The 16,038-nt window shown below is 46.5% G+C and overlaps 1 protein-coding gene across 6 annotated transcripts in view; it reads right to left on the bottom strand.

Moving 5' to 3' along the window:
- The window catches only part of GRHL2 (grainyhead like transcription factor 2), a 134,346-nt gene that overhangs the window by 16,092 nt on the left and 102,216 nt on the right, over positions 1–16,038 (bottom strand). For 5 of the 6 annotated variants that reach the window (XM_006029281.3, XM_025210732.1, XM_025210731.1 and 2 more), the window contains 2 exons: positions 14,842–14,936; positions 6,131–6,216 (listed from right to left, as the gene is read on the bottom strand). In XM_006029281.3, the coding sequence (XP_006029343.1) occupies positions 6,131–6,216; positions 14,842–14,936 (181 nt within the window). The remainder of the gene's footprint in view (positions 1–6,130; positions 6,217–14,841; positions 14,937–16,038) is intronic. The other variant, XR_003095394.1, reaches the window with a different exon arrangement.

The raw sequence follows: 16,038 nt of genomic DNA, 5'->3' as shown, positions 1-16,038 counted from the left end.
CCACCAAAACACTGGCTTGCATCCATAGATGCTTCTCAAGCAAATCCCGGGACGTCATTCTCCCCTTGTACTTGGCCTTGGTGAGGCCACATCTGGAGCACTGCATCCAGTTCTGGGCTCCACAATTCAAAAAGGACGTGGAAAAGCTTGAGAGAGCCCAGAGAAGAGCCATGCACATGATCAGAGGTCAGGAAAACAGACCTTATGACAACAGGCTGAGATCTATGAGGCTGTTTAGCTTGGAAAAGCGCAGGCTTAGGGGTGATCTGATGGCCACCTATAAGTTTATCAGGGGTGACCATCAGTATCTGGGGAAACATTTGTTCACCAGAGCGCCCCAAGGGATGAGGAGGTCAAACGGTTATAAACTACTGCAAGACCGTTTCAAGCTGGACATAAGGAAGAATTTCTTTACTGTCTGAGCCCCCAAGGTCTGGAACAGCCTGCCATCGGAGGTGGTTCAAGCACCTACATTGAACCCCTTCAAGAGTAAATTGGATGCTTATCTTGCTGGGATCCTATGACCCCAGGTAACTTCCTGCCCTTCGAGCGGGGGGCTGGACTCGATCTTCCAAGCTCCCTTCCAGCCCTAATGTCTATGAAATCTATGAAATCCCTAACTCCTGGTTAACCGCCCAGCTGAGTCTGTGGATTTCAGTTTGACTTCTGCTTCTCTCCTGACTTCTGAACCCTGGTTAGACCTCTGCTTTGGTTCTGGACTTTGGGCTTTGGTCCCTGCCCCTCAGTTTGGAACTTGGGTTGCCCTTGGTCACTCCCAACCTGCAGCCCTTCTAGTCCTCATTCCTGGATCCACCCACTAAGTATGACTCCCTTGTGAACCATAACAGGGTGTAGCCAAAGGCACAGTGGTGCAACCTACCCACAACTCTTATGCCACTGGGCACTTGTAAGTGGCAAATGCAGCTGAGAAAGCATGAGCGCTAATTCAGAAGGACAGGCTGGCCAGGCAGTATGCTGATCCCTACAGAACTCCACGTGGGATTTAGAGCTACTGCCCATGCTCAGATGAGGAGGTGGCTCCAGGGGCAAGCTATGCACATAGGCAGGTCTGGCTTACTACATTCCAGGTTTTGGTTTAAACAGACTCTGCTAAACATTGGGTCATTTCTTAACAAGTCACCACAGCAAAGAGAGTCACTGTGAGAGAGGCCTAAATTTGGTCCTCCTGCCTAGTGTAAATTCAAAATAACTCTACTGAAATGAACATAATGACACTGATTTAAATTTACTCAAAAGGGAGCGGGAGCAGGTCTCTGTCCGTCAGGAAACAGGAGGCATTGTTTGGCGATTGTTAATTGCTTCTAAACCCTGTGGAACCACACAATGGCTTACTCCTGACTGCAACTGCCTAGAGTAAAAGCAAGTATAGGAAAGTTGACATTTATATCATATCTTCAGATCCACCCTAGCTATGAAACCCAAGATGAATGGATATTTCCCAGGAACACACAATCTGTGTAGGAAACTGACTGTTCTTTTGAAAAGTGATTCTAGGAAGAAAAAGAATAAAACAAACCCAAAGTCTGAGAAAATACTATGATGTGTCATGGAAAATTTGGAGAACAGCAAAGACCAGGAGGTGTGATATACAAGGAAAATGTATCATTTGTAAACACAGCAGCAGAGTTTGACTTAAGATCATCTGTTCCCTCTAGTATTTAGGGCTTGGTAAGAGTTTTAAGCCTTATTCTTTAAAGTCTTTTTACTGAATTTAGAATCTGCATAATTACAAACTATCTTCCCATATAATGATCTGCTGGGAAAAGTGTCAGGATAATAACAAGTGCACACAACCAAATGGCCATTAGTACTGATTTGTGCATCATATCATCACTCTGACTGTATTCCAAAGCACTAAAATGAACATTTCTTTAACAGAATGAATTTAATCAGTGCTAGTCATACTAATAAGTCAACAGTTGAGTTCCTAGAAGTAAAACAAGAATCTTTTCTGTCTCTAGGCCTGTTATACTGGCTATCCCCACAGCAAAATGTCCAAAGAACAGGCAGTGAGATGAAGAGAACACATAAAGCAATATTCACTGTGGCAGCTTGAAGGGCTGTAGCACACTTATCCAGGGATCCTGATTTCCTCTGTTTAAAACCTATGAATTGTCTGATTTTTTAAAAATTGCAGATTCTCTAGTTAAAAAAAACCCAAATCCATGTTTATTCCACAATTAAAATGAAATACCACTATACATAAAGGTATCGGTTGAACACACTGTTTTACTGATATATTTACAATTTTAAAGCAATTTGGAAGCCTACCAGTGCCTCAATTACAATAATAAAAATTCTAAATGGCTATACATGTTGGTGTTTGATTTTGGATTTTATCATGGTAAAATCAGAGGCCCCCCCCCATCCCTTTTGCTCACCAGGGCACAGGTCCAGCTGCGACTGTCCCCGCCTCCCCACCCCACCCTGTTTTGTGGCACTCAGCAGCCTTGATATGCTGGTGCCCTGACCATGCCATTGCCCCCAACTCCCAAGCCATAGCCCCCTGGCCCTGCTGGTACCCCTCACTCCCCACTTACAGCCCCTGCCCCTCCTGGTCCTGCCAGAGGGAGCCCCCAGAAGCACCTGAGCCCTGGCTGCCACCCCTGGGAGGCAGCAGCTGCTGTGGCCACAGTGGAGCCTAGTGACTGTCTCCCCCCTCCCCTGCAGGTGGCACAGCTGGAGTAGAGCCCATGCTGGGGGAAGGCCAGATGTGGGTTCAGTGCTCCCCTGCCCTGCTGCCCTCCTCCTGGGACCTATGTGGCTCAGAGGGTGGGACCTGGTGCAGCAGGGCAGAGTGGGATGGGGCGGCTCAGTGTGCTGCTGGGAGCCCCACACCGCTGTGGCGTGGCCCCCCCTGCCAACCAGACAGCAGCAGGGCTGGCAGCACAGGGTTGTCCACAGGGCAGTCCATGCTCCCTGCTGCTGCAAGCTGAACAGGGGGTGCCTTGCCAAGGCGGTGTGGGGCTTCTGGCAGCAGCATCAAGCCTCCCTGGCTCTCTCTGCCCTGCTGCACCAAGTCCTGCCTGCTGGGCCCATTGGGGGGGGGGGGGCGGCAGCAGCAAGGGGCAGGGAGCCCTGAGCCTGCAGTTGCCAGCCCACATCCACCTGCGCCCAGCTCACAAATCTGAGGGTCACGTACCCCCATATCCCCTCCAGGAGTGCATACAGCAGCAGGGAGCCCACCCCCTCACCGCCCCCCAGATGAGCCACCCATGGCTCAGTTCCACTACTAGCCCAGGCCCTGCAGCCATGTGTTTTTGCCTCAGGCCCGAAGCCACGCACACCACCCCGAATGGGCAACAGCTCCAGACCCAGCCCTAGACCTGCCCAACCCCCTCCCCTCACTATGGGGGCCTCAAGTTTCTCCCTCCCTTCTCTCCCACAGACTTACCTGGGGAGAGCTGCAGGAGCTGCTCATGCTGCCTGGCTGCCATGTGCATGTGTACATGTGCACATGCACATGGCACCTCTGGCCTGATTGCCCTTCTCCCACTCCCTCCAGCTGGAACTCTGCCAGCCTACAAGGGGAAAGCCACCGTTTCCCATGTTTTTCTTCTTAAAAAGAGAAAATCCAGGTTTTAATTCTTAAAATAGGAAAATCCACATTTTACTGCATTTTCCCATGGCAAGCAGAAACCCCAGATCCCTGCTTATAGTATATTTAAGTACAGTACAGAAGTTTGATGCATCTGTCTAGTCTAAATTGATTTTAATTGAGTGCATCTTGCACCAGGTCTATCTTAGATCACTTGTGCCATTATTAGACTGGTCTGTGTGCACCAAACATCTGTACAATTATGGGTTTAGAGCAATCTGTGATCACTCAGACTGGTCTAAGCATAATTAATGTCTGCATATGCCCTTGGAAACCATCTACAAAGACAAGAACATTATAACTATTATTAATTAGACTACATGCCACACCCCAGGGAAGTATGTGCAGAAAAATTCAAAATTATGACAAATTAGTTACTTTTTTTTTTTTTTTTCACATTTTCATCTTGTATCCTTAATATCTGTGCCAAAAACCCTATGTGGGTGGGTGTTGGTTTTCTGGATGGGTGTGGGCCCTTCCTGCCACATGTCTGTTCCTCCATGGTGCACAGCCCCCGCTGCCAGCAGCAGCAGCAGACCCTTGGGACCCTCATGGCCACAGCAGGCAGAACCCCCCAGCAGTACACAGCTCTGGCCGAGTCCCAGGGGCTGCATGCGGTGGCACAGATCCAGCCCAACCCACTGATGCCTTCAAACCAAACTAGGCTAGCTCTGTGCCAGCACGTGGGGCTTGCAGCAAGCCAGGCAGACTCCATGCCTCCACGTGCAGCTTCCTGCTGGAATGCCAGAAGACCCACATGGAAGCATGGAGCTGGCCCAGCTTGGCCCAATGGCTCGTGGCTACTGCCTGCAATGCCACAAGCCCCACATGCTGGCACTGAGCCACCCTGGTCTGGTTTGAAGGTGTGCGCCAGTGGGCTGGCCTGGGTGGGTGGGTGGGATCCATGCTGCCTTGTACAGCCCCTGGCACTCAGCTGGGAGCTCTGTCTGCTGTGGTCATGAGGACCCTGAGGGCCCACTGTCTGCTGCTGCCATCCCCTGTGGCAGGGACTTTGCACCATGAGGGGGATGGATGTGTGGCAGGCGGCCCACACCCACCCACCCTACTTCTGCAGGCAGGAGCTCCCTTTCCCACTCACTAGCTGTCCAGTTGTGCACAACCATGCTTGGTGCCTCCTCTTGGGGCTCCTAGCTGGAGTCCTGGGAGTCCCATGGAGGTGGAGGCACAGATCCTGCTTGGGTTTAATTATGCAAATTTATGCAGTTATACAGGGCATGCATTTTATGTGCAAAATTGCACAGGCGCATAATTGTGTAATTCCCCAGGGTGTAATGAGCTCTTCAAGGCAGAGGCTCTGGAGACTGTCCTTTACATGTGTACACTGAATAACACTAGTCTCAGCAGGGAAGCATTACCCTAATCCAAATAATAATAAAAAAGCAGTCAGGGCAGTCCATGTTCCCAGTGTCCTCAGAAGGTACTTTTTGTGCAGATGACCTCTTGAGAGCATTTTGTTAATCTGTAACCTGTTCTCCCCTGCTAATGGCTTGATGTATGAAACTGGAATTCATTAGGTTTTGTTCCTAAATCACTGCTGTCAGGTCATATACAACAAACACAACTTTGCCCTTACAGTACTAGTGATACAAGTGCTCATAACTGAGGACCTAGAAATAAGCCCCCCAATAGGCATCCCTGTCCCATCCCTGCCTCAGCTGAATGAGATCCTTCCCATCTTCTCACTCTTATAAAGCCAAAGGCTAGAACTCCACCCACTCTCTCACTCAATGACACTTGGTTAGTTGTGCCCTGCCCTTTGCCAAGCCTCACAATGTGACTCACATGCCACCTACTGGTACCAGATCATAATAGGATTAAATATGGAAGTCTCCACTGAAAATCAGGGATTACTGAATGCTGATCAGCAGCAGAGAAGAAGCAGAGCATGTTTGGGCAGTTTATATAGGGGAGGCAAGTCATTCTAGGAGTGAAAGCTGGAAAACAAAAGTGGGTGGCTGGAAGCAGGTATTAATGAGAGCACAAGATGGCATGTGCAAGGTATCTACTAAAAATGCCTTCATCCCCAGCAGAGCTGTCCTACAAAAGATCAAAGAAAATGGATATTCATCTGGAAGACAGCCAAGATCCTAAGATTAAGAAGTGATAGCTATGGATGTACATATAGGTATTACAGATAAAGGACTGAAGTGCACTGAATCTCTTTTGCACAGTGGTATGTCAGAACACAGAGTCTGACCCTGTTTTCTTCTCCTGACATTTGTTAATTACTTCCAATTCCTCAAGCCTCAAGTTTCCAATAAATCAGCTATATAAGTTTATCTTATCTCAATGATCTGCTAACAATACTGAATTCAGAATTAATTGGTATTTTGGATAAGGAAACATGTTCCAGGAGGACTTTATGAAGAACTTTAAATATGTATGAGAATGTCTTTGTCTGCACACCACACTGTATCTAAATAACCCACTGACAATCTCATAGCTTTCTTAGAGGGTAAGATAAATATCGTAAGGATGTTAGATACTTACTGCTTCCATTAGCCCCTTTACTGTAGGCGACTTCAGCATCAAAGCATCAAACACTTCATCAGTCTCCTTTCTCACATACAGAAGCACTGGAACCATAAGGATCAAACATGAGGCAGGCATGGAAAATTGAACAGATAAAATAATCCTCATTGACTAGGAGCTCAGGAACTCATGCTGAGTGTAGAACAAGTCCACCCAAGTGATGAAAGCTTGACACTCTAAAACCATTTTATATAATCAGCAATGCAAATATGCACAGGGCATACCAGCTGGTTTGGGAAACCTACCAGGAAAATTAAAACTAAATTAAATTAAATATTATTTTGAGGAAACTACATTTTGCAAGTAATTATGTTTGGTTAGAAGTTTGGTAAATTTATCAAAATATGCAAAATACCACTTGAAGAACACTTGAACTTTGAATTTTTTAAATAAAATCACTGGACTGAATTATAGGTCAAATAGAAGTACTAGGCAGTTCTCTCTGCATTCCTGTAACTCTTGATATATCCTGTATCCTATAGCTTCTCTAATCTTTAGCCAAATGGTTGGGAAAAGCAACTCAGAAAAAATAAATGCAGTTCAACAACTGAATTTCCCTTTGCCAATTCCTGAGAGAAAAGCAATTATTTTTTCCAAATAAAGGAATATTCCCTTAATGTTTCCGCTTTCACACCCATAAATGGCACCCTCATTTGAAATACGGTCAGTTTCACAAAATGAGTAAAAACTAAGCTCAGGTATTATAGAGAAGTTATTTAATAGTAAAAATGTCTATTGGTGGAACGGAAGCGGAAAGGGATCTTGGGAGTCCTAGTGGACTCCAAGATGAACATGAGTCGGCAGTGTGACGAAGCCATCAGAAAAGCCAATGGCACTTTATCGTGCATCAGCAGATGCATGACGAACAGATCCAAGGAGGTGATACTTCCCCTCTATCAGGCGCTGGTCAGACCGCAGTTGGAGTACTGCGTTTAATTTTGGGCACCGCACTTCAAGAGAGATGTGGATAACCTGGAGAGGGTCCAGAGAAGGGCCACTCGTATGGTTAGGGGCTTGCAAGCCAAGCCCTATGAGGAGAGACTGGGGCACCTGGACCTTTTCAGCCTCCACAAGAGAAGGTTGAGAGGCGACCTTGTGGCTGCCTATAAGTTCATCACGGGGGCACAGAAGGGAATTGGTGAGGTTTTATTCACCAAGGCGCCCCCGGGGGTTATGAGAAATAATGGCCACAAGCTAGCAGAGAGCAGATTTAGACTAGACATTAGGAAGAACTTCTTCACAGCTAGAGTGGCCAAGGTCTGGAATGGGCTCCCAAGGGAGGTGGTGCTCTCCCCTACCCTGGGGGTCTTCAAGAGGAGGTTAGATAGGCATCTAGCTGGGGTCATCTAGACCCAGCACTCTTTCCTGCCTATGCAGGGGGTCGGACTCGATGATCTATTGAGGTCCCTTCCGACCCTAGAATCTATGAATCTATGTCCATTTGACACAGAAAATCACTGGGTGGTATCTGCTTTGGCACCAAACTGCTATTTGTCTGAAAATTTCCTCCTACATCTACACCTCGGCCCTCCCCTTCCAGTTCTTGTGGGGCTTACAAACACATTTTCCTATTTGTTCTAGAGAGTCTTCTCTCCCATGCTGTTGCGTTAAAGAGTTACATCAATAAAAGGGAATGTGATTTGCTGGGGAAACAGTGAAAGTAAGTCTCTACAAAGTGCTGACAAATAGACAAAGTAAATAAACTGGACAATTAGAAAAAGCCCCTTTCTGCATTTGGTCTCTATCACTAACATTAATCTTAATTGTTACTCGTTGCATTAAGTATTTTAGAAGTGCAGAGTTCTAAATTGAACTTTTTTCTTTAAAAGAAACTGTGTTCATCAATAGCTACTAAATAATTTCCTGTATGTTAGATGCATATTAAAATAATAGAACTATAGAGAAGTAGGGCTGGAAGGGACCTTGAGAGATTGTCCAAACCCCTGCCTGAGGCAGGATCATTCCTATCAAAACCATCCTAAACAAATCCACTGTCTATCCTCTTAGCAAAATTACACTGTCATCCCTGACATACAACCCTAACCTGCTACAGGTAAAACAGGGGGACCACAGCAGCCAATGTCCTGCTGCAGCAAAGGTGGTAAATATATACTTGAGAGATCCAAGAGCGTCATGCCTCCTGGTACAGAGGAAGGCAAAACCCCCCACAGTCCATGCCAATCTGGCCATGGGGTAAAATTCTTTCCTGACCCCAAATATTACCATCAGTCTGACCCTGAGTGGAGGGACAAGGCTCCCCAGTCAGAAACCTCCAGGTTTAAATCCCAGCAAGAGCACAGGCACACTCCAGCCAAAATCCCCAGCCTTGGCTGCAGCCAACAAACAAAGCCTTTGAGGAAGACTTAAAAAAAATTCTTCCCAAAACCCCCTCCCCTGACAGCAGCAAGGGAAGGGGAAAAATTCCCTCTCGGCTCCACAAGACGTATATTTTACTATGTATTTAGACACCCAGGTGACAAACTGCATCTGCAATTATTTGGGTCTTTAGACTGAAAATGGAAAAAGGGGAATCTTTTTAATTTTAATTAAACTAATTTATTTTTAATTACAGAATTGCCTTGGAGATACTTTTTTCCCCCCATCTGATTATATTAATATACGCCAAAATACATGCTGCTTTAGCAATAGACAGGAGGTTATTTCCATAGTGAGCCGGTACTGCTGGAATTCATTCCTGGTGGATGTCTGGTTTAGTATGAACCTGGACCTTGAGGGGAAAAAAAAATGGTTACTCCTTTGCCAAGGCTCCTAGGGATAAAGATATTTTGGTTTTCTTATTTGGAAATGTTAACAACCCAGCTAGAGAACCATGTAAAGTTCAGATAACACAGGGATGGATGTGTTGATAAATTCATGTAACAATAACAGACTGGGAATTTCATCTATCCTTTTCAAGACAAGGATAGAAACAGATAAATTCTGGATCAAAACCAAAATGGTTTCCTGTATTTAAAAAGGCAACTGGATACAGAAGGTGTTAACTGTTATGTTTTCGAGGCACTTTTTCACGTTAACAAGCAAATGTGCACAAGCTCAAAGTGACTTTTTACTTTGCCTATAGTGACACAGAATGGCTTTTTTTGTGTGTGTGACTGCAGAATTCTGCTGCTAGTCTTAATAAAATATACTTACATCTGGAAAAGGCAGGGAGGGGAGGAAATCACCCTATCCAAGGTTAAAGTTAGTGCAGTAATGAGCACACTGGCTAGGGACAGACATTCAAAAAACCCAAGCCTGAATTTATTCAATCTTTGCAGGTTAGATGGAACTGATCTGCAAGTGGATAGAGTGTCAACTTTTCATTCTGGAAATGCAGGCACATGCTGGCAGTGGCTCAGAACAGAAGCCAGGGGTGCTAGAGCAGCCCTCCATTCCCTTCGACAGGGAAGCTGAGCAGAGGCAGGGGTGTGGCCAGGCCCCGGCAGGCCTGAGTATGACTGAGGAGAGGTTTAAACCCCCACCTTGGCCTGCAGGGTTCGGAGGGTGGGGGAAGAGGGAGCATGGGTAGACCCTCATGGTGGGGGAGAGCCCTGCCTGGTGCAGCAGCTCCCTGACAGCTAGGAGCAATACAAGCACAAAGCTGGCCCTGGAGAGGGACTCTTCTGCTTCCTCCTCCCTCTCCCTTGGTGCCATAGGGTGGGGAAGAGGCTCCGTGTAGCGCTGCCCGATCGCAGAGGGGGACTCTTCCCTGTCCTCCTCCTCCCCTCCACTGCCACAGGGTGGGAAAGGGGGCCTCTTCCCCCTCTTGGCTCCCTCCCTACACCACCGCAGGGTGGGAAGGCAGCCTCTGTACGGTGCTGCCCAGCCTGGGTGTGGGGAGCGGCTGGCACTGAGCCACAGCCACTGGGGAGGGCCTTGCCCCTGTGGCCCAGGCCAGCCCCGCTCAGCCCTGAGGCAGCCACATGGCAGGGCTGGGCTGTAGGGGCAGGGCCCTTCCCAGCAGCTGCATCTCAGTGACAAAAAAGCTGAGCCGTCAGTGACAGCAGCCTAGTCCAGTACACGGGCAGTGACTGACTGGGCAGCGGGGTACCCAGGCTGGCTTGGCAGCATCCCTGGGGCTTGTGTGTCCACAGTGAGCTTCTGCGATTGAAGAGGAGGGGAATTAACCCCCTCCCTGCCCACTCAGCCTTAATGGGGCCATGCCAGGATGGCTGCAGTCCCTGATGGTGGGACAGAGAATGGAGGGGGGAATAAACCCCCTCCGTGCTTGCGCTCCCTGGGGCACCCTGACAAAAGCTGCTGCCTCTCCCTTTCCCCTCACTGCTCCAGCAGTGGGGGCTGAGGCATGGCCAGATGCTGTCCCAGCATGGCTCTGTTAAGGCTAAGGGGGCAGGGAGGGACTTAATTCCTCCCTCCATCCAGCCCTTCTGCCACCAGGTACCGCAGCTGGGGTCCGCTAGCCCCAGCTGCCACCTCCACCTCAGCTGCTTACCCACAGACAGGGAGACTCCAGTTGTGGTGGGGGAAGGGGAAAAAAGGGAAGAATTAACCCCTTCCCTGCCCACTTTGCCTTAACTGGGCCATGCTAGGGACATGTCTAGCCATGTCCCTGCCCCTGCTTGGGCTAGAAAGCAGGGGGGCAGGGCCAGCCCTGCTCTCTGGAGCACACAGCACAGCCCAGGGCTGCAGAGCATGCTGGGATGCTGGAGGACTCTGGTCTGAGGAAGGGGTCTGAGACAGAAGTTCCATAAACTGATTTGACCCAAATCAGTTAAGTCTGATACTACATTCAACTGGCTTTATCCTAAACCAGTTTCGGCCATTTTGAAACTGGTTTATGTGCACTGAACTTAAGTTCTGTTACAGGTTTTAAACCAGTTTCTGATCACTTAAACCGGTTTATGTATAACTTTTATCTCTAGCCACTACGCAATTTGAATGCTGAGGTTTAAATCTCTTTGTTGTACTCGGAATGCCAGGTAACATTATGCTGAATGAAATATCCATTAGGAAGATAATGGGGAACCTGAATCATGCTATGCACACACACTGACCAAGGTTTTGTAAACGTATGTTGTTTTCCTAGTGTGCGACTGGAATTCTGTAATGGATTCACTGAGTTATATGATTCAACCAACTCCTCTCATCTGATTAAGTGTCCATCACCCTGTCATCACTTTCAAATCATCCAGCCTACCTCCTTTCCAAAGCAAAAAAATCACAGCTTTAGGGGAAGAAAACATACTGGGGTAAACAATAAGCAAGTTGTAAGGGCAAGTCAAAGAAATTCTGACCTCTGAATTATGTCCTCTGTGCTAAATGTTCAATGTTCCACTAGCTTCAGCTGAAGTCAAGTGAGGCTCCTGGGTGCTTGGCACTTTTGAAAGTCAGGAAACTAATTTAGGTGTCTAAATATGGATTTAGGAGCTTAACTTAAAGCATCCATTTTGAATGTTTTAGCTTCATACCTTTCAACCTTCAAATTTGCCAGCATACAATACAAACAACCAATTTATGACAAACTACTGAACCTGGGCTGTGTTGCAGGTTATGCCCTAATAAACAGATTAGCATTGTCTTCCAAATGAAGACTATTTAAAGACTATTTCTGACTGAGCTGGTTAACTGTTTTTTTCAATAAAAAGGGAAGTAAAAAACAAATATGCAATAATACAAACTCCTGCATGGGTTGTCAGCAGGGTTTGGGCTGGAGTTAGATCTTCAGCACAGATGTCAGTCATTAGAGCTGACAGAGCAATCACTATCTTTCTTGTAGATCAGGCATTGTAGGAGACAGGACACACCATGCAGGTAGGTTACACACACAAGCTGTGGGCCTTTCTCCACCTTCCTTTTCCATACTTGGGGGTCACACCTGCATATGTACCACAGTGCCTAGGACTGTAGCAAATCTCACTGCTGTTAAAGCTTTAGGTTGGATTTTGGTTTCCATGTGAACAAGTCACATGCATCTGTAACTTACAAATTCAAAATTATTTAATACTCATTTGGTGTGATTTTCCCCCCCCAAGAGACAAAAGACAAAATAGTCTCAAAGGTGAAGAATCTAAGGCTGGTCTGTAAGACAGTAGCTAGCTCTAATAGATAGGAGACTTCCATCTAAAACTGAATGGGAAAATGACTTGGCAATTGTGAATGAGAAATCTAAACAGGAAAGACACACATGCCTGGCCAAACAGACTGCTCTCAGCAGCTGCTATAGATTAACATACTTTACATTTCTGCATAGGGCAGTTGCAGCTCCCTCAAAACTCAATGGGATGACACTAGGAAATTCATAAAGATGCAGCTAACTGTGAATGAAATGAGTATCTGTTTATTCTTGCCTTGGGAATACCTTTTCATTTGATATTTTTTAATGTACCTGTTAGAATTTCTGCTCACACTAGACAGTCCTGGAATTAGCTCTAATGGAAATCATCTCACATAGCACCCTAAATGGAGAGTCAGCAAAATGGATCCCATTGCAGTAGGCATCACAAACTCTGGGCACTGCTTAAGTCCTATTAAACATTACTCTGAGGAGTAGGGACTTTTAAATAGGAGCTTTAATGATGATGGCACTCCACATTGGTTTTATTTTAGACAGTAGTACATAATATTTGCCTTGCCAGTGACCAAATCTTGGATTATACTATTTGGAACACACACTATAACTACCCCCATCTGCCCTTATGTTCAGGACTTGATCAGTTCTGTGCATAGAACAAATAATATAGGTGGAAAAAGTTCCAAGACAACTATATTTCCTAAAATATGGCAGCATGTTGTGTTATCGAACAACTTACTGAGGTGAACCCCTCCATCTTCCCTTAGGCAAGATTACCTTCAACTACAATGACTACGACAACTTCCACAAGCACAACCCCAAATGCTAGGTCATTAGTGAAAGAAAGTTCATCAAAGCAGGAAGAGGCCTGGCTTGTAGCCAGAAAAGTCCAAATTACAAGCAGAGCTGCCAGGAAAAAGATGTGAATAGTGCTTCCTGTAGTTTCCATGGTTCATTGCCTGTGCTGGATTTAATTATTCCACTTATTTTTGTCACCTTTGAAACATCTTTTGTTTTGAATTTTTCACCCTGAAATAGTTTGTGAATCCAGGCAGAATTAAAACAACGAATCACAAGAGTGCTGAAGGAGGGAGATCTCTGACCTTTCCAATAGTGGCTTCCATGTGTGTCTGCGTGCGATTTTCTTGAAACACATTATAAATTAATCAAATTACTGAAGGAATCAAAGCAAACATTTCTCACATGGCAGATTGCCATAATACTAGCTGGGTACTCAATGCTAGACATAGCAAATAGGAAAAAGGGACTAGTCTTTGTAGATGGCCTTTCAGCTTACAATACATAGAGAAAATGCTGCAAATATGAACAGGCTTCTGGCTGGTCAGACACTGGTATTTTACAGGAGCTCACATCACATTTTCATGTAGATGATTTTTTAAAAATATTTCTCACTAAGCCTAACCAAACACCAGCCTCCATCCTGAACATCTTGTAGGCTTCACAGGGTCCATTGCATATGACCACTGTGGCCAGTAAAGACAGATCACCAATGTAAGTACATGAAAGGTTATTTCTGTGAAGGTCCAAAAAATGTAAATGTAATCCAGCTAAGAATAATTAGGTTAAGTCTCCCAAGTTTAATTCTGTCATAGGGCTAAATTGTCAGGTCAGCATTCCATGCTAAGCTTTTACTCAGGCTGAAATCAATAGGAATCCACCTGAGAAAAGACCTCTGCATTTGACCCAATATATGTTCTCGTTTTTGCTTCTAGACCTGGCCAAAATAATAATTTCCAAGATAAGTGAAAATCAAGACCATGTGGTAAGGGTTCTCACCAGCACTGTTCTGGACCTCCATATGTGGTTTAAGGCTTAGGAAAACTTTCTGGCCAGTTTATGATTTTTACAGATACGTTTTTCTTTCCTATCTCAAGATACTCTAAAACTCACATTTTGTCTGCATGTTTAGTGGTTGCTATTCATGCTTTCACATAGATACCCATGTGTAAACTGTAGGCATAACAACAATAGACCTGAGCCTTTTTCTGAATTACTCTATTTTAACATCACTAACTCCACTGACTTCATTTAAGCCAGGGGTGGACAAAGTCTGGCCTGTGGCGGACTCTATTTCCCAGCAGCCCCTGGCAACACTGCTCCGGCTGGTCTCCATGGAGACTCCAGGAGCAGCGGGGGCCCCCTGCTCCAAAGGGTCTCCATGGAGACCAGCCCAAGTGGCACTGGCAGGGTACATGGCTGGGTGGAGAGCTGCTCTGGGATCTTGCAGTGGTGACAGCATGGGCCAGAGCTGCAATCCACTGCCCGCATGCACCCATGACAAGTGCAAGGGCATGCAGGCAGCAGATCACAGCTCTGTCCTGACTCCAGCCTGTGCTATCACCGCTGCAAGATCCCAGTCCCAGAGTGGCTCCGTGTCCAGCTGTGCATCCTTCCAAGGGTTCCTTAGGCTGAACTCCATTGAGACCTTTTGGAGTGCAGGGCTGTCACAGCCCCACTGCTCCTGGGGTCTCCATGAAAACCAGCTGGAGTGGCATGGGCAGGGATTGCTCGGAAATGGAATCCGGTCACCATTTTGCCCACCCAAATCTAAGCAAGTCCCAATTCACCCTAGAGAATGGCACCCAGTGCATTTATTTTCTTGAGAACTAATTGTTACCTCTTTTCAGTCCTTCTTCTTTCATTTGTTTCAAAGGTGATGGGCCAAATTCCTCCTCCACCGGCCGGAACATCCTTTTAACCAGGATGCTGCTTCTAGAAAACAACCATACGGACATTTTATACTAGTTATTCCCACAGTAAAAGAGAACGCAACAGTGAGATACAACTCTGTACTCTGACAAGATTCCTACCAGCTTTCTAACACCAAAGCAAAAACTGCAGATTTAACTCTTGATGCTTATCTAAGTGACCCAAGCTTAGAATGGCAGGTGACAGGAAAATATGGTTGCAATGATGAACACAACTGGTAAAGCCTTAAAACCGTTGTCCGTTTAAACATATGGGAAAGGAAGAAAAAAAAAGAGCACCAAGTGAGGAGATAAACCACCCCAGTTGCTGATACTCCTTCAGATGGAGTCAGAGACAACACAAGGCAATGCTGGCAAGCTCACCTATTACTAAGGTGCAGGTTTGGAAGGGATATTCAACAGCAGATCAGGCCCAGCTCCCTGGGGTGAATCTCAGGTCTCCAAGCCCATGAAGTCGAAAATATGGCCACAGGAGTTTGGTGCTTGGTGCTGCCAGGTGGGCTATTGTGCCCAGGGAAGGTGCATGGCTAGAACTGTCTGGGATACATTGACCACAGAGCTATGTATGCATTTTACACCTGCCCACCATGGTAATCCCTGGAGTTGAGTAGCAGTGCTTAGGAATCAAAGGAGGATGCAACTGCACCACTGTACCCACCCACGATCTATCCCCACCAGGCCCTCGGTTCTCCAGGTTTGACAATGCTGGCTTCTGTGCTCAAGCTTCTCAGAAAACTAAAGTGTCATATATTTAATTTATTTTATATTTTATTTATCGGCCAAGCACACTACAATCACCTGGAGCGCTCTCATTCTTCTGGAGCTCTCTCATTCTTCCATTCATCCCTTAAGCCAGTGGTTCCCAACCTTTTTTATACTGCAGACCATCATGGGCGTGGGATGGGGTGCACAGAGCTGGCTGCCTCCCTGCTGGGGCTGCCCCACTGCCCAGCTTTAACCCTGCATGTGACTGCCAATGGCAGAAGCCACTTGCCCGGGTGGACAGACAGGCTTGTGCAGCCAACTCTTCATGGCCCAGTGGTTGGGAACCTCTACCCTAAGCTCACTGTAGGAGGGCACCACCCTCTCCTTCATCCCAATTTCAA

Source organism: Alligator sinensis, unplaced genomic scaffold (genome assembly GCF_000455745.1).
Source record: "Alligator sinensis unplaced genomic scaffold, ASM45574v1 scaffold974_2, whole genome shotgun sequence".
In the NCBI taxonomy this organism is placed as follows: Eukaryota; Metazoa; Chordata; order Crocodylia; family Alligatoridae; genus Alligator; species Alligator sinensis.
Note: the sequence above shows the minus strand (reverse complement) of the source record. Positions and strands in the feature narration are given on the sequence as shown.